This window comes from Thunnus albacares, chromosome 6 (assembly GCF_914725855.1).
Source record: "Thunnus albacares chromosome 6, fThuAlb1.1, whole genome shotgun sequence".
NCBI classification, from domain to species: domain Eukaryota; kingdom Metazoa; phylum Chordata; class Actinopteri; order Scombriformes; family Scombridae; genus Thunnus; species Thunnus albacares.
In genome coordinates this window covers 6,976,746-7,000,869 of record NC_058111.1, presented here as the reverse complement: position 1 = coordinate 7,000,869, position 24,124 = coordinate 6,976,746, and the positions used below count along the sequence as shown (strand labels likewise).

At 39.9% G+C, this 24,124-nt stretch overlaps 4 protein-coding genes across 5 annotated transcripts; 3 read left to right on the top strand and 1 right to left on the bottom strand.

Annotated features, from left to right (window-relative positions):
• Positions 1–2,863: 2,863 nt before the first annotated feature.
• LOC122983383 (claudin-4-like) lies at positions 2,864–8,134 on the bottom strand. Of its 2 annotated transcripts, none has more exons than XM_044353101.1 (3): positions 8,000–8,134; positions 4,433–4,504; positions 2,864–3,891 (listed from the first exon to the last, which is right to left on the bottom strand). In XM_044353101.1, the coding sequence occupies exon 3, from the start codon at positions 3,746–3,748 to the stop codon at positions 3,080–3,082; it is 669 nt and encodes a 222-aa protein (XP_044209036.1). In that variant the 5' UTR covers positions 3,749–3,891; positions 4,433–4,504; positions 8,000–8,134; the 3' UTR covers positions 2,864–3,079. The 2 variants fall into 2 exon arrangements, with proteins under 2 accessions (XP_044209036.1, XP_044209037.1); XM_044353102.1 differs by lacking the exon at positions 8,000–8,134 and adding an exon at positions 5,024–6,595.
• A 2,908-nt stretch (positions 8,135–11,042) lies between these two features.
• On the top strand, positions 11,043–14,727 carry LOC122984691 (claudin-4-like). Its single transcript, XM_044355290.1, has 2 exons — positions 11,043–11,631; positions 13,420–14,727. Exons 1-2 carry the CDS (start codon positions 11,162–11,164, stop codon positions 14,075–14,077), a joined length of 1,128 nt encoding a protein of 375 aa, XP_044211225.1. The 5' UTR covers positions 11,043–11,161; the 3' UTR covers positions 14,078–14,727.
• Positions 14,728–16,517: 1,790 nt separating this feature from the next.
• cldnf (claudin f) lies at positions 16,518–17,840 on the top strand. The gene has a single exon (XM_044354261.1). It carries the CDS (start codon positions 16,583–16,585, stop codon positions 17,333–17,335), a length of 753 nt encoding a protein of 250 aa, XP_044210196.1. The 5' UTR covers positions 16,518–16,582; the 3' UTR covers positions 17,336–17,840.
• Positions 17,841–18,591: 751 nt separating this feature from the next.
• Positions 18,592–23,806, top strand: LOC122984678 (claudin-4-like). The gene is made up of 2 exons (XM_044355270.1): positions 18,592–19,319; positions 22,423–23,806. Exons 1-2 carry the CDS (start codon positions 18,837–18,839, stop codon positions 23,092–23,094), a joined length of 1,155 nt encoding a protein of 384 aa, XP_044211205.1. The 5' UTR covers positions 18,592–18,836; the 3' UTR covers positions 23,095–23,806.
• The last annotated feature ends 318 nt before the right edge of the window (positions 23,807–24,124 follow it).

The following is a 24,124-nucleotide window of genomic DNA, read 5'->3' as shown; positions in this document are numbered from 1 at the left end:
AATTCACAGAGCATAGTTCTCTGGAAACAGACACTACAGGAAAAAGAGAGGAGGAGGAGAGGAGAGGCATGATAACACTGGTTAATAAAGGTTAAGTGTGTTGGGATAATTCTTTAGAAAGCAGTGGGAGTGCTCTGATGATCTGACGGGTATCTTTGAATCTGAAATTCGATGAAACCACCATCTCGAGTTCTAAGGAAGGTCTGCAGGTCAAGTTATGTCAAATCACTCCAAATATTGCTGAGAGTAGGGGAGGATGTTTTGGGAAGTGCTTTCAAATATCCATGGAAACGTATCAAAAGATGATGTCCATCATCTTCCCAGCAACGGTGCCTGCCCTTCTTAATTTCTAAGTAACTTTTCTGACACATTGCCCTGAAATACTTTTGATTGATCCCAGGCAGCTACTTTCTGTGTTTACTTTCGGTTACACTTTGAGACAAGTGTTTGAAATAATTCATGTAGAAATCATGTTTATCTGGAAAGCTTTCGGAGGCTTGCGCAGCTTGCCCCGATATACGTTGTTTTGCACAACTCCTCGTTTCCCCAAATCTCTACAAAGAAAGCTGGTATGTGCAAAGAGTCATAATGGCCAACAAAATAGATCTGCAGACCTCAGAACACTTTTAAAAAACCACAAGATGATGAAATACTCCGTAATGATGTTGAGGTGTGCGCTGCTACAGTATATGATGCTAAAAACAGCTTTTCCCAACAGCCACGACAGTCTTTTCAGTTGACTCATGCATGTCACTGGTCACCGTGGGAAGTTAACAACTGAGAACACGTGCTTGAACTGCAACACAAACAACACTAAACCCCTCTAAACATTGTTATCTGCATGTGGAAGATGCACAGGACTCTGATGAAAACCAATATGAATAACATGAATTTCTTTCACAACATACTGTATGAGGGTTTCTATTCCAGGGACCAGTGATACAAAGAGAGAGTGGTCCATTGTGTTGGGGGCTTAAACATTGTCTGTGTGTGTGTGTGTGTGCACAATGATGGGGGTCTTATCAGTGTCCTTGTTTTGAAGGTCATAGTGCATCAAAGGATCTCAACCTCAGTTTACCTTCTGCACGTGCCACAAGACCCTCGTAAACATACACTCAGTAGTCAGTAGTTTTACCTGCGCTGCGTTGAATCTGCACTGCATCTGTGTCATTCACTTCATAGAAAAAGAGAGCGAGGCTGCTTTACTGATGTCATATGTGGGCTGTCATCAAAAGCATTACAGTATCTTGCTTTTGAACCTTGCAAAGGTAACGTAATGATTGTGCAAACAAACTTTATTTCAGATGTTTCGAACGGTTACTCGAGGCCATGAACAAAACATGTGGGTCTTTATATTTGATGTCACTCTCTGTGGCTTGAGGTGTTCGGACTTGTACACACCTTACTTGTACAGTAAATTAGAGTGTTACACAATGAATCGGGATTTGTCATCGACTTTGAGTGGACTGTTGCACTTTCCCATCAACACATGACTGCACAGTTGGCTTCAGTTCACAATCCTGCCAGCAGGGTCTACAATTACTCAAAGGGAGTTTTCAGAATATTTAGAAGTCTATCCTTCAGATCATTAACCTCACTGCTCAACCCAAAACGCATTTAAAAAGCAAAAAACATGCTTTGTTTCTTTTGCTGATGTTTTTTTTAGTGTTGCTAGTAGAAATCAGCCAGAAATACCATGAATTACCATGTAAGTCAGTATTCTGTATCTTTTAAACTTGTGTGTGCTGTTGTAAGAATATGTTATTGAACACTTTTAAAGTACCTAAACAGTTTGGAAGAAGTCTCAAAAGTAGGTCATATCCTGTTTCATCCACTGATAAACATGCACTATATTGCTTTTCTCAAGCTGCTGATAATTCCAGGAGATTGACGTGCAAACATGTTGTATGACATAAAAACAAGGCTTGATGAGTAAATTAGCATTCCCAAGTTGACATAGAGATTTTAAAATCTTTACATTTCAAGTGACTCTTTCAGACGCAGTTTTATTCTGTTGAGTCTCGCTCGGGGATTAAGGTAAACAGTTGCAAACCGACTGATCAATGGGGTCTTTGTGGCTCTGAGGGTCTCTGTTACAGTGCAGGTTACATCCCCTTGCACATGGAGACTATTATCTCAGACTCAGTTTCACTCTCGCAAATGGAGGACAGGTTACAATGGAAGGTAAGCATAAGGTGCTGAGACAAGCCACCCATTGTGTGTTTCATCTATTTCTACTGAAATAAAATACCTTTCAGTGTGCACTAGTACGGGGTCTTATTGGTCAGACTCTGCTGAACTCTACAGCTGGCATGTGCCCCTGTTTCTGCATAACAAAGGATTTTACAGCAATAGATTATAAATTAGACTCAATTTTAGCATACCAACATAACATACATAACTTCTGGCTCTGTGGCATGAAATTGTAGCATTAAAACTGTATATCCACTTTAGCAGAAACAAAATATAATTGTATAAAAGAAAGCATGCTTGAATAGAGACATATAATTTTTTCTTTTATTTATAATCTGGTAAAATGTGCTTTAATCAAAATAATTTGCATAGATTTTGTATATTTCAGACATTTAAGATCACACATGGGTCCTGATAACTGAATTATCAAGCTGCATATTACATACTGTCACCTCAAGGTCCCTGGTTTGGTTCCCTCTGGGGACATGTTGCATGTGTTGCAACTCCTCATAATCCCCCCCCTCTTCACCCCCCTCTCTCCCCTCGTTTCCTGTCTACCATATTGTCAAATAAAGACAAAAAGTGCCAAAAATTATCTTAAAAATATAAAGATCCGACACATTGCAACATTTGTTTTTTTTTTTAGAAAAAAGGCAAAATCTACAAGTAAATGTATTGATTTTTAAAATAAAATATAAAAAGCAACATAAGACACCCTCTACTACAGAATAAAGGTCAAAACAACATATTAAACATTTATCTGTCATTCTAATGTCCGTGCCCAATGTGCTGCATGCTGCATCCATAACACCAAGCATGCATCTACTGAGCACAAATTTGCTAACACTGATCATCATATGATCACCAGTGCTTAGATGTCACATATTCATACATAGTCTCTTCTGGTGTAGCCATTGACTGACAGGGTCTTGACAGCTGAATAGTCCACCCGGGGAGGCGCGGAGCCACCACCGCTTCGTGCTGTGGCTGCTCTGGGGGGGCAGGAGCAACAGAGCAGTGCACCCCCTAGGATGAGCAAGCAGGAGGCAGCCCAGCCAAAGTACAGAGCGTTACCAAAGTCCCTCTTCCCCGTCTCCTCCAGCATTGGGTCATAGAAGCCCAGGACGATGGCGTGGGCTGTCCACGAAACAGCCACCAATAGCAGCAGTCCGGCCACCATGAAGATTACTCCAGCAGCCACCACGAGTCGTGGTTTACTGCTCACATCCCGGCTACAGTTGGTGCACTTGGCACCAGCCACTGACAGACCGATGCCCACAATGCAGAGCACCATGGAGACGATGACCAAGGCACGAGCCGCCTGTAGGTCCGCTGGCAGCCCCAGCATGGAGTCGTGCACCTTGCAGTGCATCTGGCCTGTACTCTGCACCGAACAGTTCATCCACAAGCCTTCCCAGATCACCTGGGAGATGACAATGTTCTGACCGATGTAGGCAGCCACCCGCCACATGGGGAGGCCGCAGGCCACCATCACCCCCAGCCAGCCGGCCACGGCCAGGATCATCCCAAGGATCTCCAAGCCTGCAGAGTACATTGTTGGGTCTGGAGATGAAGAAGGACCAGAACAAGACTCTCTTCCAGGGCTCTGCGGGATAGAAGGCCCTCTGTGTCCGCAGGCTCAACCCTCTTGAGATGAAGGCGATATCGGATCTCGCTGGCTCAAAGTCCTGCGTAAGACTTTTAGTGAGAGAGAAAGAGAGAGGGAGAAACAGATTCTACCTTCTTTATACAGCTTAGACGACTGAAGGTGGAGTCAGCTTAAAGTGGCATCATGTTTACCTTCAAACTACACTTGCATTCAGGGACACTTTAGACGTTTTTACAACACTGTGTTCAGCTGAAATCGGTATCACAAGAGAAAACCATCAAAATCAGTATTCTTTTTAAAGACTTCTTTTGTTCAGTTCCTATGCAACCTTAAATATAAGTAAAAAAAATATACATATAGAAAAATACATATAGATTCTGGAGGATACTGTTGTCTTAGATCCATACCACATTTACATAGATGAAATGCATACAACTCAGTTATGATTATACTAAGATGTTAATGCACCAGTGCTCCTTTTAAGACTTTTGGTTTTGAGAAAGCGTACAGTATCTGTATATCTGTGACATTTGATAACCTCGAAGAAAAATGCAGAGTCACCCTCTGAATAAGATCTCCTTTCTAAAAAAGAGTAACAATGACAGGCCTTGTTTTACGTTGGTCACCTACATAATTCCTCCTGGGAGAAGAAGTTCTGGGTTTACAGGCCTCATTGTCAGTAGGCTTGCCAGATGTGTTTTCCTTAAAATGAAGGATATATGGTTAAATATTCAAATAAACAAAATGCACTGAGAATATCAGACTGGTCTATGTCTTGGCCTTAACAGATAAAGTCTGGTGAATTTCCATGAGTTACCATAAATACATGCCAGGGACTTAATGGTGGGTCATCAGAGAGCAAGTTTTAGACTGTAGCATTCCCTTCCTGACATTAATACTGACAGGCAAAACATTTTAACAAAAAAACTTCCACTACAGTGATCTCACATTTCATATTTGATTGCTCATTTCACTCATTACTGTTATAACAAAACCTGGTATGACAGAAACCGCCAAACAAAACAAAAAAGGCAAAAACTAGGTCAAAAAGGTCCAGAAATATCCAGTTCTCTCTAAAATGAATGAGCAACGTCTCCAGTCAGCAGTCAGAAAATACTGTCTCACATTTGTCTTTTAACATCATCCTTTTATTATGTTGAACACTTGATCATCCAAGAATAACTCAGTGGGCAGAGACATCTTCTAAAATATCTAGCATACCTTCTTTGATAGACAATAGGGCCGTTGAGGGTGGCCGACAGGCGAGCTCTGTGTCATTACAGACTTTTCTCTCATTAACAGAGGTCATCAGGGGTCAGTGGTCAGGTTGAGCATCTCCGCTATTTTGTGGTTAACCCCCTCCACACACACACACACACACACACACACACACACACCTTCTCACACTCCCACACAAACACTAATATACACTTGATGGGAACTTTAGCATCTGGGAAATAAAAGATCTTTGTATTGTTGTCACTGTTCACTGATGAGAACAATCAGCTTTTTCCTCTCATAAACATGTTTCCTGACATCTTACATCAACTCGAATATTTTCATTCAGTTCAAAAAGTGTGGCTTTTTCAATCCACAGCTTTTAAATCCATAAAACCCATACATTTTCCAAACTATGTATCTCCATTTGAGTTATATTTCTGGAAATCCAACTTCCAAACACTTCCATACACCATGTATAAAACTACTTATAACCTCTGCTGCAGAATAAGAGTCAGTTTACATTATATACAGTACATATATACCCAAATCCCATATGTATATGTGTTATATGTAACCAAGAGCAATGAACTGATTCATAACAGCTGATTACTTTATGTGCTTTTCTGATAGCAGATATTAAAGTTGTGAAAGTTTTTACAAAAGCATTGCTGTTTAAAGGGACGATTTTGTGTGATTTTTAAAGGAAAATCACACACGGTAGCCTTCTGATGGCCCAACTGATACTTAATTTAAAGTAGTACAACACAAAATATGCCAAAATATTAATCAAATCTTGTTTTTTTTCCTCCCTTACTCTACCTCCCATTCCCCCGTACTCCTGGTACGGTGCTGCTGTGCCATGAGTAACTCTGTGTATTGCCAGATAAAGTCAGATAAAACCAGATACAGCCTGAATCATAACAGCTGTAATGATTTTTTAATCTGTTAACCTCTGACATTTGGTGGAGGATGAGGCAGTGTCTCTGTTAGCTGGGGTCTGATTTTTAACCTTTATGTAACAACGGTTGATTAAACATGCCTGCCTTTTTTTTTTTTCCATCTTACTGCAAATACATAAAACATAGAAAAACAAGACTGTAAATGTGCTGCTTTAAGTGGTAAGATATGTAAGGCAATCACTGCAACACCATCACTGACCCTTAAACCACACATGCATTTTAAGTTATACTGTCAGCAGTGCAAGTGAACCGCTCCACGATGGAGGCGTTGTTGTACTTAGACTCGTAACTTTGGCAACACAGATTCAGCCTGAGGCAAAAACGTTGGGTGTTGTATTTTCACTAGACTCACAAGTCAGTGTCTAAACACAGGCGGGAAGATCGCTGATTGTCTGGTGTCGTGAGACTGAAGAGGTCACTAAAGATCAAGCTGATGCAAAGAAACAAGTTCTGTCTTGTTTAGATTGTTGTTATATTTTTTTTCAGTTGCCTTTCCAAGGAATCTCTAAACAACACGACTTGTTGCCTGTTTTCCATCTTTGGATTTGGCTCTGCAGGGGTTAATAATTTGAACCTTCACATACTGCCAGTTGTGTATGAAGCTGCCTTTCTATTCTTCTTCTTCTCCTTCTTCTTCTTCTTCTTCTTCTTCTTGTTATTATTATTATTATTATTATTATTATTATTATGTACCAAAATTCAGGAACAGCATGTCGAATTGTTTCATTGACTTTTTCTTTCTTTAATGTAAATCTGTACAATCTTTCTTATGATTTAATGTGAGAAGCTCCATGTTATTGAATATGCTGCACAAGTATAATTGTTTATTTTCTTTATTAAAATTAACATATTAGACTTATATTTATGCAAAAATGTATTTGAACTTAATAACCCACAGTTAGTTTCAGCCCACTGACTGTCATATTATGATCACTGAGAGTCATACAGTCTCGTAACCTTTTATTTTATGCTCATGCCTGTTTTTTCCTGCAGGCAACAGATCTATATCTCTCACTAGATCTTAGCTCTGAATAACAGGACATTCTGTAATGTTTCCTGCTTTGTTTTTATCCACATCAAACATGGACACTATTTAGGGTTTTCACCAGGAGGTGCAGCTACACTCTCGACCATTTCCTGCAAATATGCATGAGGCAACTTGCAGAGCACCTTGTTAAACATCCACCTGTCAGGGGCGCGGGAACGAGTCTGACCGGTTCCTGTGAGGTATTGGTACTGTAGATACACTAGCCATAATAACAGACTACCTATTACTGTTAGAATATTCTTTGTGACCTTTACATGTACATTTAATTCAAACCTTTATTTCTTTGGATTTTATCTGTTATGGTGTTCTTTTCATCACTGATGTGCGCTAATGTTAAAAAAAATTACAATATGAATTATTAACACCCATAGAGTTGCTCAATGTGTGAAGTCTAATGATGGATGATAAATGCATGTAGTAGGAAGTTAAACAATAAACTAAAGTTTACAAGGAACTAAAGTTGTCATTGTGTTTTGTTTTAACGCTAAAAAAAAATCCTCATCTCTAATGCCACATACAAAGAAAGGAACTGAAAGTTCCTCCATGCCAAAATACAAAAGCTTTTATAAACACAGTCACTCCCTATTTCACAACTAAACTGGCTTATATCCTGATTTTCATAGCAGCTATTGTGGATTCTAGTAGCCCAGTATTACATCTACACAACCTGACTTTCACACATTTACCTTGACAATCTCATTTAGACAAAATTCCAACAAGATCTGCCGTAGAATGAGTCTTACATCACCAACATAACAGAAAAACAACTTATAGTCATGGTGTTTTGTGAATAGAAATAAAAAAATGACAGTATATTGTTTGATATGTAGAGATATTTAACACTGTTGGTGCTATGTACCACTAGACTTCATCACCTGCAGACCTCAGGTTAATGTTTGTGTCATGTGATAATGTGTCATGTCTTAACATGCATGACTCACCGCCAGACCTCACAAAGATGGTACTTACCGTGCTTTGATTACCCACTGAAACTGTGACTGTTCCACAATGATGGCCGCCGGGCTCACTGTGGTGACATCACATGCCAAATATAGACATGATACACCTGCACAGATAGAAACACGTACTTCCTACTCTGATACATGAAACCGCACGTAGTTTTTTTTTTTTAATCTCTTTAGAAACCCAAACAATGTAACACAGGACAATTGTCATCACGAGACTTTTGCATCACAAAACATTATAGAGAGCCAGAGTAACTTCCCTTTATGTCTCACTCTGCTCAACACTGGATGTTGTAATAAATGGCTTCTTTCATTAGTCTTTCTGAATAAATAAACAATAAAATGCAAGATTTCTTCCCAGATTCCAAGTTAAATAAGTATCCACTCTTGAACTGGCTGATATCATTTTTTGTCACCGTGCTGGTTGAAGATTACTGTTTCTGACATAATGACAAAAATATGACTCATGAGTTCATTTTGGAAAAGTACAGACCAGCAGTATCGTACTATTGTTCACCAAGATGCACAACATTGATGTCCAATTTGGAATATTAGCAAAAAAATGTTATTTCTCCTCTTTTTCTCCCCTCCACTCTTCTCAAAAGAGAGAGTTTTTTCTTATCAAGTGTTTTTCCTTGATTGTAAAACCCTTTGAGAAAAATTTCTGTTTTGAATTTGGGTTACATAAATAACATTAACTTGACTTATGTTTACAAATATTAGAAACAAATCAAACTTGTTGGACAAATAAACTGAATAGATATTGGCTTAAATAAAGTAGCTAACTAGCTCTATCAAGCTAATATCTAACTTTTCGCTGCTAAATTTAAACAGTCATGCTGGTTATTGTTCACAAATTCGCAATCTAATTTTAGTCTTTCCTCCCCTGAACATTCAAAATAGCTGCAACAGAAAAAGCTAAACACCTGTTACTCTTGTCTGTACTGCAGGTGGATATTGCTTTGATAGGTATAATGACCCATCCATGATACCTGAAGGGTTGAACACTTGAGTGAAAGCCAAAGACAAGCCGTTACTGGGAAGTCTGGGCTTGCCTCGCAACTACCTGCTGACACTTGTCGCTCCGGCTCCCTCTGGCATTTTCTCACGGCTGCTTTATTCAAATCTATCACCTGTCGCTGCAGAAATTGTGCAGCAAACTGTTCCCCATTAATTCATCTGGCAAAATGGACGCAGCGACGACTGAATATTCTGAAATGTTGATCCTGTTTATGCACTTGTTTAAAAGAAATGATTCACACACCCAGCTACATTTTGAGATTATTCAGTATTCGATATAGTGCACTGTAAGGGTACTGAGGTTGCTGCAAACATGTGTGTGTATCAGCATTTTTCAAAAGCATGAGACATGTGAGCGCACCAGGACATAATCTCACCCTGAAACCATCTCTCCTCAGTTTTAATTGTGGAAATTCCTCCGTGCCTCCTTGTGTGTGTGGAACCCAATCTCCATATCCAGGCTGCAGTAGCTTTAATGATCCTACCTTGGATAAAATAGAGGCATTATAGTCCTAACGGCAGTTTTGGCTCTAAAACACTGCCTCTATTCATTTCTGAAACAATCTGATTCTCTCTCTCTACCTCTCTTTGCCCCCTCTCACTATTCCCTCTTTTTTTGCCACAGTCTGTCAACTGGAATCACTTGGCATGGTGTTTGCCATTTCTCCAACATCTCCCTCCTGATGTTCTCTCACTGCTGTGGAAAACTTTCGATAAATCAAGCGGGACCCCCGGACTTCAGAGCACACATTTTTCTCCCAAGACAACCTGTAGGAGAACCTGTAGCAGCCCTTCAGCCTTTAACAGACTGACATCACTGCAAGGTCAGCTTTGATCTTTTTTTTTTTTTTTCTCACCTACAGTACATCTTTTCTGTTCATATGTCATATAGATGCTCATAATTCTTTGCGATTAGATAAAAGGGGTTCATACGAAATTCTTTTTACTGGCATCATGATTAAAATTATTATTTTTAAAGATCTTTTTTTTGTTTTCATATCATAAATCTGTGTAATCAGTGTAGGATGAAATGTAAAATGTACTGATTAGCTGCAGATGCTTTCTGTAGTTTATACTTTCAAATCACAGTCATTCTAACAAAATACTGTCTTTCACTTGACATTAACACTTATTATTTTTTAATAGCTTCAATAGAAACCAAGAATGTTCCTTTTACCATTCATGCAAATGTTCTTAAAAGTCAACTTTATCAGATTCTGTGTGCTAAGTATTTAATTCTATAACACATAGTTAAGGTAAGTAAGAAAGGCAACAGTAATTTATGCACTGACTAAGCTATTCTGACGTATTCTTTTCCGCTCTATGATACCCTCGGGCAGCTCTCGACAAATGTACTTTGTGTATTCTACCTTTGTCTCAAGAACCTGAAACTACCACGGCTGAAAAGATCAAGGGCCGAAGGTCAAAGGTTAAAATAAAACAGCAGAAACAGAACACCCTGACAACTACGTTTTCTTATAAAATCAAAACTAGAGATTTCCTTGTCACTGCAAACAATTGGTCAATGTTTGATGGAAATTGTGAAACTCTATGAGAAATGTTTAACCACAATATGGAATATTACGTGCTCCTTTACAGGCTGAAAGATTATTTTTTGAGATCTGGAAAACCAGCTCAAAGCTTCATAGATAAACTCACAAATATAAAAGAGCCATCTGTAAACAAAACTGCTCTTCGTGGTTTCTGAACATGCATGATTTTCACTGACACCACAGCACATAACAGAAAAAAACAAGTAAAAAAAAAAGAAAAACAGGATCAAAGAAGCTGCCCAGTGGCCACATACCATCACTTTGAGGGAGTGGCTGATGGTATTTTTTTAAAGTCTCAGTAGTGACTCTGAGTCACATGTGGCTTTTTTACATGCAATGATTACCTGACTGAGACAAAAAAAAACTGACATGATGACACATGCCTGTTTCTGGGAGTGGGGGTAGTTATCACGTCACAGGTCTGTGTGACAGTTTGTACGTATGTCAAGCCCCTCCCGAGTTAAGTGTATAAAAGACCCGCTCCAACCCTAACCAAACATTTACTCTTGGGGATCTCTCAAGCAAGACTCAACTGACTTTCAGAGACACAACTTTTGGACCTTTTTTTTTTGCAAGAAGCTTTCTGAGGAGACATGGTGTCAGCCGGCTTTCAGATATTGGGCATTGCCCTGAGCATCATTGGCTGGATTGGAGCCATCATTACGTGTGCTTTACCCCAGTGGAAAGTGACAGCCTTCGTCGGCCAGAACATTGTCACTGCTCAAACCACTTGGAAAGGCATCTGGATGACCTGTGTGAAACAGAGCACAGGCCAGATGCAGTGTAAGGTTTATGACTCCATGCTGGCCCTTTCCCAGGACCTCCAGGCTGCCCGCGCCCTCCTCATCATCTCTATCCTGATCGGCATCTTCGGCATCCTCCTGTCCATCGCAGGCGGCAAGTGCACCAACTGCGTGGAGGATGAGACCTCCAAAGCCAAAATCGGTGTGGCATCTGGTGTGATCTTCATCATTGCTGGTGTTTTGTGCCTCATACCCGTGTGCTGGACGGCAAACAGCATCATAAGAGACTTCTACAACCCTCTCGTGGCGGGCTCTCAGAAGTGGGAGCTGGGACCTGCGCTCTTCATCGGCTGGGGGGCCTCCGCCCTTCTCATTCTGGGTGGTGGACTCCTCTCTGCCAACTGCCCTCGGAAGGATAACTACTCTGCCAAGTACTCAGCTGCCCGTTCAACTGCACCCAAGGACTACGTCTGAGGATTCAAAAGCCAGATGAGAAGGCAGAGAGACTGAAAAAAAAAACATTTCACATTAAGTATGTTTTGAACTTCATGGTGATTTTAACTGTGCTAACGGTTCAGTCTGATACTTTCATGTGGAGTTGCAGCACTTCAGGACTTGTTTCATCAATGCCAAGATAAAGAGACCACACCCAAACAACAACTTACGTGGACTGAGTGACAAAGAGAATTGATCTGTGCAAGTGAAAAAAGTTGGCGTACATTTTTGAACAAAATCTAACATGTAACTTTGATGTATTGTATTTTTTTGTCCTGTTAATTTCTGCCATTTGTGCCTTTTTACATATCATTTCATTGCAAAATGTGTATTACTCTCGACTGTCTGAAGCTGTAAATAAACCTTTTTTTTTTTTTATCAACATTGAATTATTGTGTTGTGTGTGTTCTTATAGATTATATAAATAACATGTTATTAAAACAGTTTGATGTTAAACTAAAATGGAGCCTTTAGAAAGAAGACATGAGGTGTGGCTCAGCTCTTACAACCCAGATGGATAAATAAAAACAATGATTTTAATGGTAATGCAAAATCAGCTTGTCCTAAATATAAAACCTCATTATATTGTAAAATACTCATAATTCACTTACCATCCACAAAATTGTCTTTTTTAATGCTTTTAATGTACAAACATATAAAAAAGGACTGAAGTTAATTGACTTTATATGAATAACTACTTTATAATACAACATAATCGCTTAAAAAATCAATAAAATACATCCCAGATTATGTTGCCTGATATCAGACAGAATTGTCAGCTTGCTTCCCTCCATTTCCATCTTCAGTCAACTCGACCTAGTAGAGTGGGCAGATTCAAAGGTCCAGATCCAGGCAAGACCTTTTTGTATAGTCCTCATGAATTATGAGACACCTGTAGGTTTTGTTTTTTTTTTTGCAGGAAATTATATTTTCAGAATAAAGTCAGAAGTTGCATCTTAAAAGAAAAAAATTGTTCTAATCTTCTCCAAAATGTGAATTTTAAAAACATTGTGTTATGAGTCATTCAGTGAGGTGCTCGCTGTCTGAATCATCACCTGTCCAACACTGCCCCTCGCTGTAAACAAGAGGACAACATCCTGTAGTTTCTCTCACACCTGCCCAGAACTCACTGACAGATAATAGTTTTTAACAAAGCTTAACTCTTGTAATGTTGTAATAGAATTCAAATCTCATAAATATACAGCACATGTTTTCATTTTCAAATGAGAGAACTAGTGTTTTGAGTTTGTATCCTTAATTATTCCTCAAACTTAAATCCATAATACAGCAGATTTATCCAGTTTTCCTCTTGAACAAGTTGGATATTTACTTCATTTACTATTAAACATTTTTTTCCGTGAAATCTTTGTGCATTAACGAATAAAAGGCTGAGCCATTTGACCTTGAAGCTTTACATTTCTGGCAGGTCAGCACTAATAAAAAGGTCACTGGGTCTCTGTTTGTGTGTAAACTCCTTCTAGCCAATAGGAGATGAAGACCGTGGTTTCACATACCCTCATGTCTTTGTCCCTTCTTCTCACACGACAAACTATAAATACGAGCTCACATCGTTCCGCTCGTCTTTCTTTTTTGGATTTTAACGTGCGAGGAAGGAACAAAGCCGGCGAGATGGTTTCTCAGGGGATTCAGCTCATCGGCATAATAATGGCTGTGATCGGCTGGCTCAAGGTCATCGTGGTGTGCGCTTTGCCCATGTGGAAGGTCACAGCTTTCATCGGAGCCAACATCATCACGGCTCAAACCATATGGCAGGGCATGTGGATGAACTGTGTGGTACAGAGTACAGGCCAGATGCAGTGCAAGGTGTACGACTCCATGCTGGCTCTGCCCCAAGACCTGCAGGCCGCTCGCGCTATGATCGTCATCTCCATCCTGACCGGAGTCTTCGGACTGGTCTTGGCAATCGCGGGTGGGAAATGCACTAACTGCATCGAGGATGATAGGTCCAAGGCGAAGGCTTGCATCCTGGCTGGGAGTTTGTTCATCATCTCTGGGTTGCTCTGTCTCATTCCAGTCTCCTGGTCTGCAAACACCATCATCACCAACTTCTACAACCCGCTGTTGATCGAAGCCCAGAGATACGAGTTAGGAGCAGCGCTGTATATCGGCTGGGCGGCTTCTGCGCTGCTGTTAATGGGAGGGGGGCTACTGTGTTGGAACTGCCCGCCCAAACATGAACATGGACATCCCCACTACATACCCAAATTCACACCTGTGAAGTCAACCTCCACGTCAAGAGAATACGTATAAGATGGTTCGCACCACCTTCATGGGCTCGTAAAGTCACAGAACGTTCTACAGAGAGAAATTATAGTTTCCTTTAACATATATTCACTGGCAATGTAAATACGGCGTGAATCATGAGTTTTGATTGCGGTTTATGTCACATTGACCTTCCTCAGAATGGACATTTTGTGGCTGCACTCCATTTAGTTGTGCCAGCAGGGCTCTGGGACCGTGGATGCTGGCTCGCTGTCACACCTGAATGCAAATGTTAGACTTTTCCTGCTATGTGTGACTAAAGTAAACATAGAGAGGAACTTGGCTTCTGTTCTCATTCTCTTCTGTAATCAGTCGAAACTTAAAAATGAAAGTGGCCTTTGAAATGTTAGATCCATGTGGCCAGCTGTTGAAAAACCAGCATCATGTATGATTAAGTATAATTAATGAGTGTAAATATTTTGTTGGGTTAGGGTTAGGGATTTCACAAGGATGTCTCGTCATTATCTTTATTCTCATTCAGAGATATTTTCATGTTAAAATCCCTTCAAATATATCTCTTTAAATACCAAAAAGGAGTTTTTTTTATTTGATCTGTGTATTTTTATCAGTTGACCTACAAATTCCACATTTAGTTCAACAAAACTCTAAATGCTTTAAATTTCTGTGTTTCAAAAGCTTTTAATGATCTGTTACTGTAAATAAACCAGATTCTTACTGAATGATCACTGTCGCCTCACTTATAAGAAACCGAAAGCATATCATGGCGTCATAGAGATTCAACCTCAGATATCAACATCACAAGGTAAAGACTGGAGATGATTATGTGGCAATGCAGAAGACATAATATAACTATATAAGCAGCAGTTTAGTATTATTAGTTTAGTAAGTAGTTTAGTTGAATTTCCACCAATTAAATGAAGGAATAAAAATATGATTATTGTTATTTACCCTGAATTATGTTTTCTGGCATCTGTTTTCTGAAGGAAACTATAATCTAAATATACTCTAGAAGTGAAAGATGTTCTAGTAAAGTATAGGTGAATAACTTAATATTTCAAAGTTGAGTTGGTTTATATTAAGATAAAAACTGAAAACATTTCTTGAGGTTTTTTTAGTGATTTAAAATGGTGCGTTGTGGAAAAGCACCAAGTATTCATCACGGGTTTTATCCTCGCTCTGATAAGCTTTCATAAAACTTTTCCTTCACTGGATCATCGAGGAAATGATCGTTAGTGCAGTATCGGGTTGCTGAGTCATGTGTGACAGAGTGTTAAGAGTCTGTTTACCCAACACAGGTATCTGTATTGTCACACGGTAGGATGTTGTAGGGTTTTTTTGTTTTTTTTTAAATGCAGCATCAGTTTCATTTATGTGACTGGCTTCCTGTCATTACTCCATCAAGGTGATTGTTATCGTTGCTGAGAATGATCTGAATCTCTTCTGCTCGGCTCGGGGCTACTTACCTGCCAAAACTGGGTCACATCAATCTTAACATGGTATGGGTCATGTCAGGTCTGCCTCCAGTTCAATGCCTTTTATTACCTATAAACTGCCAGACTGCTATGTCGTCTATATCAGGGATACAAGCAAATGGTGGAGTCCATGCTGCAGGAAAGAACAGTTCACTCTGTGTGGATTGTGTCTGTTGATACTCTGTGGTTGACTGATAAAGCTCAGTAGAAGTTCAGTAAACCTCTGTCCTTAGACATGCAATAGATGTGCAGATTACACAGAAAACAGCAAAATTACAATATGGAAAATCAGGATGACAACATTATAGATACAGTGGATTGATAACATATGTGAGTTATCTGATCGGGAGGGTGTTAGTGACAAAACAAGGGGAAAAAATGGAAAAAAGCTGTGACTCATGCTCACAATTTCCTCCACCCTTTGCTTCAAAACAGTCTTGATGTGATAACAAAAACAATATTATAAAGCACATATCAAAAGTCTTAAAAGTCTATGTTCATAATAGAGAAATGCAAAGTCTCTTTAGACTTTTACATAAAAATAAAACAGAACTTCATAATAAAAAGAGATCATATCATTAGCTTTTTATTGTGCTGGCTTATCAGATGTGTGTGGGGGTTCAACTCCTCCGCACAACACAACGCCCCACCACTACCCTGATTTAAAATTAGCACAACAAAAAGCCAATTTGTGAAAACAACAACGAGTATGATTTGATCATTTGCCATCATTCGCTGTCTGAGCTGGTTTCAGGACCTTTGAGTTCATTAAGTGGTTGTAATTTCATCCAGTGACCCCGTCTTTACATCAGAATCGTCTGCATATGAAAGTCTGTCTTCTAAGAGCAAAAACAAAGCATTGTTTAAAAATGGGTGCCACTCCCAGATCTAGGAAGAGGAATCTTGTTTGCCCAGAAGAACTCACCTGACGACAGGACGGCCCTCCTCCTGCACATTCGCTGACAAACAACTCTTGAGAGAGCTGTGACATTCTGACGGAGAACCAGACCTGCACGCTGAGACACTTTTCCTCTCTTGCTGCTCACAAAGCCTCTTCACGATGGGGAGGATTGGCAAGGAAGTGGCAGGTCAGGTCATCACCTTCATCGGCCTGGTCGGGGTGTCGGTGACATGCGGGATCCCCATGTGGAGAGTGACCTCCTACATCGGAGCCAACATCGTGACAGGCCAGGTAGTGTGGGACGGTCTGTGGATGAACTGTGTGATGCAGAGCACCGGGCAGATGCAGTGCAAGCTGAATGATTCGGTGATGAGGCTTTCCCCCGATCTGCAGGCCGCCCGAGCCCTGGTCATCATCTCCCTCATCTTCGGCTTCATCGGCTTCATCATCACCTTCATTGGAGCCAGGTGCACCGGCTGCCTGAAGAAAGATTCATCTAAGGCCAAGGTGGTGATCGTATGTGGCTGTCTCATCATTATTTCCGCCATCCTGGTCCTGATTCCTGTGTGCTGGTCTGCAGCCATCACCATCGCAGACTTCCGGAGCCCCATAGTCATCGAGACACAGAAGAGGGAACTCGGAGCCGCCATTTACATCGGCTGGGCCTCTGCTGCAATTCTTCTGGTCGGTGGGATCATCCTAACCACTTCCTGCCCTACTCGAAAATCCATGTATGGATATCCAGGCTACCCACCAGCACCCATGTATCCTTATGCAACACCAGTAAGTCCAGCAAACTATGGTCCTGTGTACGCTCCCCCATCCAGCCGATCATACACAGGGACAGGGACATATGTACCTGGCAAACCATACGTGGCACCACCCGTATATGCTGGTGGACAGTACCTCTGAAAACTGAATGGACAGAAAAAGAGAGACTAAGATTATTGACCTGATGGTTTTAGGAACTTGCTACTGCAAAGTTACAATGCACCAAAGTGCACACTTTATTTCTAGAGGATGGTATGTATTCCAAAACATTGATGGGATGTAAAATTCATTCACTCAAGTAATCAAGAGTCAAGATTCATTTATTATAATTTTACAACACAAGATTGTATAACAAAATGTAGTTTGTAGTCCCTTAACGCTACTCACAAAAACAGAAATTATATAAATCACTGTGACCTTTGATTATTATTATTATGTATCTTTTGAGTTGATTGTGTGCTTTAAAGTAGAAATATCCATGTAAATTCATGCAAAGAGTCTTTATATAGGAGGAATATCATGTCGTCATGGTTGTGTGCACCTAAAGCTGCTTTGCTTTTTCATAAGGATGTCAGTGTAAATATATTTATTTCCTTGTCATACTGAGTTGATTTTGTAAATATGAACTGTGATGTGTTTGCTTTGTGTAAATTCCACTTTATTTTTGAGAATACTCAAAGGAATTTCAATAAAAAATATTTGAAGAATATACACTTGATCTGTTTGTGGAGTCAATTATCATAAAACATTGTTCCGATATTTTTTGCAATGTTAAAAAAATTATCCTTGATGACTAGAGCTCTGACCTGTGACACATTCAGAGCACTTCTGTGTGTGAGAGTGAGTGAGAGATGCAGAGATGAAATATAAACAAATAAACAATTTAATCTATAAGAATTATAACATTTTATTTTCATTTTATGTGCAACATTTCACTGTAAACTGGAGCTCACTAAAAATCTCTTAAATATAAGAGAAGACATAAAGGGGTTAGTATAACAAATAAATAAATAAATAAATAAATAAATAAACCTTGTGAAAATAAAAAGGAAACACAAAAAAAAGAGATTTTTGTGGTGATCCGATCAGCTGAGACATTGATCAGTGTGAGAGCACTTTCATTCTGAAAAAATTTGAAAAAACCCCCCAATAAATTCATCCATTCAAAGCGGTGATGAAAAAGCAGTAATAGAAACCATAAATGGGTGACATCCGGTGATACTTCCTCCTCTGTTGGTGTTTTTTTTTAAACCTGAAACTTGTGACTGGACCTGATGTTCCTGTAAACGGTCCAATCAAAGGCCAGCCAACGGCAGAGCATTGTTTGAATGAGGAATGCGGTGCCTCTTTACGGACCTAATTTACATAGAGTCATTTAAGACTGATGCTCATCTCATCGAAACTACTCCCTGGTCCACATACAGATAATGTAAAGAATCTGGTTGGGCTGGTAAATCACCATTGTGCTGGTTTCAGGTCAGAGGGGAAGGACGTTCTGACTCCACCTTCGAGGAAGACATGCTTATAACCGAAGGAAGTATGCCACAGCCTTTATTCAACCTCACAACTGAGCCGAGCTGATCAACTCCTGAAATTTTTTCTGCTTCTGTTCAGCTACAAGTGACTCAAACAAGACCTCAACATGGTGTCAATGGGACGACAGATGCTGGGCTTTGCCTTGTCCATCATCGGCTTCCTGGGGACCATCATTGTTTGTGCCCTGCCGATGTGGAAGGTCACAGCCTTCATCGGAGCCAACATTGTGACAGCACAGGTCATCTGGGAAGGGCTGTGGATGAACTGTGTGACGCAGAGTACGGGCCAGATGCAGTGTAAGATCTATGATTCTCTACTGGCTTTGCCCCAGGACCTTCAGGCCGCCAGAGCTCTTGTGGTCATCGCCATCATCGTCGCTGCCTTCGGAATCATCCTCGGCATCGCCGGGGGTAAGTGCACCAACTTTGTTGAGGACGAACGTGCCAAAACCCGGGTGGCCATCGCTGCTGGAATTGTCTTCATCTGTGCCGGCGTTCTGATCCTCATCCCCGTCTGCTGGTCTGCCAACACCATCATCAGAGATTTCTACAATCCCATCCTGACCAATGCTCAGAGGAGGGAGCTGGGGGCTGCGCTCTACATCGGCTGGGGCACCGCTGCGCTTCTCATCCTGGGTGGTGCTCTCCTCTGCAGCTCTTGCCCACGCAAAGAAGACAGTCCAGAGTATCCAGTCAAGTACGCCGGGGCCAGATCCACAGCCACCAGCCGAGCCTACGTATGAGAGCTCCGTTTTCCTGAGAAAGACTGTAAATTAATTCATAATTTCTTGATTAAGTCTCCTTTATTGTGAGTTTCCAAGAGTGCAAGTTGTGTCTCACCTTTTTTGAAAGTGACACACAGTGAGAACAGCTTTTCTGATGAACTCTGAATCCTTCGGTGGAGGCAAGAGAGAGTATTTCTCGAAGAATAGCAGTAAAAGGAAGGATGTGAAACTGCATTACCGGCAAGAAAGTCTTCCAATGGCATGATGACTGGACTGAATGAGAGATATTTTATGTTAAGCTTGTATCAAACCAATTTTACTCTGAATGTTTAGCAAATTGAAGCTGTGCTATAAGGATGTTAATAGTCAACAAGACCTATGGAAGGAAATCTGTACAGTACCAATGACATATTGTGAATTTATTGTATAAAATATTTTACAAATCTTTGCAATTAGAAATATCATAAGACTGTTTTTTTTGTTTACGATATCACAGATATTTAATAAAACATTTACACAATTGATATTCTTTTGTCAAAGTGCTTATTTTTAGTTAAACTTTTAACCCAGAGTTGAAAATTGTTTGTATGTTCTTTTTAGTTTGTTCAGTTATTGTCAGCATTGCTTTTTAAATAGTTGGTTAAACCAGACTGAAAGCAAATCTTTCAGCTTAATCTTGTCAGAGGAGGTGAAGGATACAGTGATGATCCGGCTTCATCATGCTGGCTGTCAGAAAGGAAAATGAGCTGCATGTTTTTAACTTCGTAAATTGTTTAAATAAAGAGGTTATGGAGAAAAGAGTACAACTGAAAAATATATATATATATATTCAAAAACATCCAGCAGTTTGCTTGAGTTGTTCACACAGACGTTAAACCAGTTCAGCCAGTTTCACAGTGTGAAGTTAAAATCTTTGTCCTAGAATTAACTAAAGTATGTTAGTTTCAACACATATAAAGAGTCATACTCATAAACCACCAGCATTTAAACAACATAAATTCAAAAGTTTCACAGATATTCAGTGATTGATATTGTGCAACATCTATTTCTCCCATAAACATTGAGGGGGTAGTAGCGGGGTTATTTCATTTAAATTGTCCAATATAAGTACAGGCGGGAGAAAAAGTGAAGACTTAAATGTGAAAGTGAAAACAAAACCCTACAAATTGACCTGAATAATTAAAACATTTCACGGGCCACTGGTCCGAGACTGAAGGTCGACACTTTAACCTCATAGTCTTTGTTTCATTTCCGATCAAATGTGCCAAAGTACAGAGTTACACAGTAAATGTGTAACTGTCCAAATACTTATGTTCCACGCTGTCTCACACTCAGGAAATGAATTCCTATTATGCTCCAAAATCATCTCAAACACACATGATGTCAGCGCAGTATTACAGGGTGTTTCATCAGGATGAACACACCCTGTCCTGTTGCATTTTACTTAGTATCACATTCCTACTTTGCCCTTTGCCATTAGTGAAAAGAATCTACCTGAACCTGTTATGGACTGATGATTGTGTGCCAAATGGACTGTTATGAATATATTAAAGGAACAAATGCACCACTAATCAAACCACTAAATAAGCAATGGTTGAAAAAAGAAAAAAAGTTCCAGTAAATTAATCATTGAAATGAAAAAAAATATTTTTTGTGTATATACAAATATGCCTTTTCTATAAAGTAGGTTATACCTGATCATATAGTTATGATCAGTAACACTCTATGCTTTTATGCATATGAACACTGTATTAGACTAACTACACTAAAAGAATCCTGTTTGTTTACAACGAAAGCAAAATTGAGTGATGGAAATTTGACTGAAATACTCAGATATTCAAATTTGATGACTTCTTTCTGTCAGCATTATTGTGTATATGCAAGGCACCATTGTAAATGAAAGCATTGTTCTCAATTGGTTTCCCCTGAGTAAATAAAGGTAGCTATCTATCTATTAGTGTTTTCCTATACATTATTGGAAAAAAGGTTGTGTCCAAAGGTTTGTGAGTAATCTGGAGTAATATAGGTGTAAATTGGGAGTAGTATAACATATGTAGGCCTGCTTTACCATCTGCTTTACTATCTGTTGGCTGCGGCTACGATGCGACCGCTGAGATCATGGATCTGAGCCACCAGATTGATGTCAAACAAGAAAGAACACTGAGTTCAGACCAAAAAGTAACAAAATTACCTAAGTGTTTAGTGTCTCCTTTAATTCATGCGTGTGGACTTGAACAGCATGAAGATGTCCAAGATGTCAAACAAAGAGATGCCCAAAATATGCTGCAGCTTACTAAAGCAGATCTACATGAGCAAAGAAAAATGGTCACTCACGCATGTTTTATTTTTAAAATGATGTCCCAACAATGAGAAGACTTCAGTAGATGTAATATACACATGTAGGCAACTTCTGAAATACCATACATTTCCTGTTTTCAGATTATATTTCCTTTTTTTTGAGGTTTCATCACATTCATATTTTGCAATGATTTATTTCAACTTCAGTCAGTGTGAGAAAAAACGTGAATGCACACTCTGATGTATCTGTATACAGATGGCCACAAATCACTGTTTGACTTGAGACTGTCTGGTGAATGGAAGGATGGATTCATTTTCATTCTCAGTGTTTGCAGACTTGCTGACCTTTATCTTTTGTTAAACCCTCTACTGTGCATTCAAAGTTGTGTACATTCACAAGCTAGTGCATTTTCTGTGAATCTTCTTTGTCGCGAGTATCAACAAAACCTCATGTAACACAATCCTCATCTCCACCAGAGGAATAATTGAAAACCAAAGCGCTATTGTTCCTCGACAAAAAGAATCTTGCATGGCAGGTGTTCTTGGCAAGGTCTCTAATGTGTGATTTACAGCTTGGCTTTCACACCTCCCATTCTTCACCTGCTTCAGATGCACATAAACACCTGATCAGCTCTTAATTGTCTCTCAGAAACACTCTGAGAGAGAGAAGACGATGGGCTCCATGGGGATGCAGATGGTAGGCAGCGCCCTGGCCCTTTTCGGCTGGATCGGGGTGCTCATTGCATGCGGTTCACCCATGTGGCGGGTCACCGCCTTCATTGGCAACAACATAGTGACCTCCCAGACCATGTGGGAGGGCATCTGGATGAGCTGTGTGGTCCAGAGTACAGGCCAGATGCAGTGTAAGGTCTACGACTCCATGCTGGCTCTGAGCACTGACCTCCAGGGGGCTCGGGCACTAGTGGTGGTTTCTATCATCACAGGTATTGCAGGGCTCCTCATTGCCTTCGCTGGTGGAAAATGCACCAACTTCATTCCAGAGGAGAGGGCCAAGGCGAGGGCTTCGGTGGCAGCGGGCGTGGTGCTGATCATCAGTGGGATTCTCTGCCTCATTCCTGTATCCTGGACCGCCAGCATTATTATAAGGGACTTCTACAACCCTCTGCTAGTAGACGCCCAGAAAAGAGAGCTGGGAGCCTCTCTTTACATCGGCTGGGGGGCTGCGGCACTGCTGATCCTGGGAGGGGGGCTTTTGTGCGCCAACTGCCCCCCCAAAGAGGACAAGACCCCCTCTGTGAAGTACCTCATAAACAAGTCTTCAGGAGGACACAGCAAAGAGGAGTCAGGCCGATCTGTTACACCGACAAAGACTTACATTTAACATTTCTGAAGGTACAAATGGAAGTCTGTTGATGATTTTGTCTTCAAGAATAGAAACTTTAATCGGTTGCTGTGAAACGTCAAGAACAAGGACCCACAATGAAGGAAATATGCACTTTGTCTTTATAAGAGAATCACTCTTTGGATGTATGAAGATGTTTTCTGTCTGATAAATATTGATGTTACTCTTGGTACTGAACATGTATATGGGGGTAGTTTAAATCATAGAAACTCTGTGTTTTAAATGTTTGGTTGATTCCAATTTAAAACTTAACTTTTTTGCACTGAGCATCTTTTTGTTCTTTGATATTTGTGATTATATTTTTTTCCCAGTAAACGACCTCGTATTGTACATTTTTCTTCTTCGTCTCTCGTGCTTCTTGTTTGTATACATTTGAAAAATGCACCAGTGGTTATTTGAACTGAACACTGGGAGAACCTGTTTGTCAGGTACTTGCCACAGAGATCACTATCCAGAGAACAAACATGGTGACTCAGGGACTTACAATGTTGTTGGCAGATCTGTTTAAAACATGACCTATTTTTTTTTTAAAGTTTCATCCAATACGTCAGTGTTTGCTGAATAAATATGTTGCTTTACAGGAAAGAAATAGAAAACTGTGATGAGATCATTAAAAGTGGGTTATGTAAAGATGATGTAAATGTGTCACAACAGTTAAAAATATTGTTAATGTTCTTTTTTCCCTGAGAATCTCAAATTAAATGGTTTTTAAAGATGGTTTTGATTTGAAGTGTTGATGTTGTCAGTTCACTGTCCCACAAACCTCACAGTGTTGTGTTTTCTCCAGTTATGAGCGGGAAGAAAGGGTCAAATTACAGTAAGTGTCTGAAGACGGACAAAATGTTCAAAATGACAACTTTTTCCACTAAGTGTTTTCCCAATGATTTACTTTCACATTCTTCTCTAGAGTAACTTTCTGTATTGTGAGCAGTACAAGGAAATAAATATAGCTGTTGATTATTAAAGTCTACACTGATTCTTCAAACAAGAAACAATAATAACATTAATA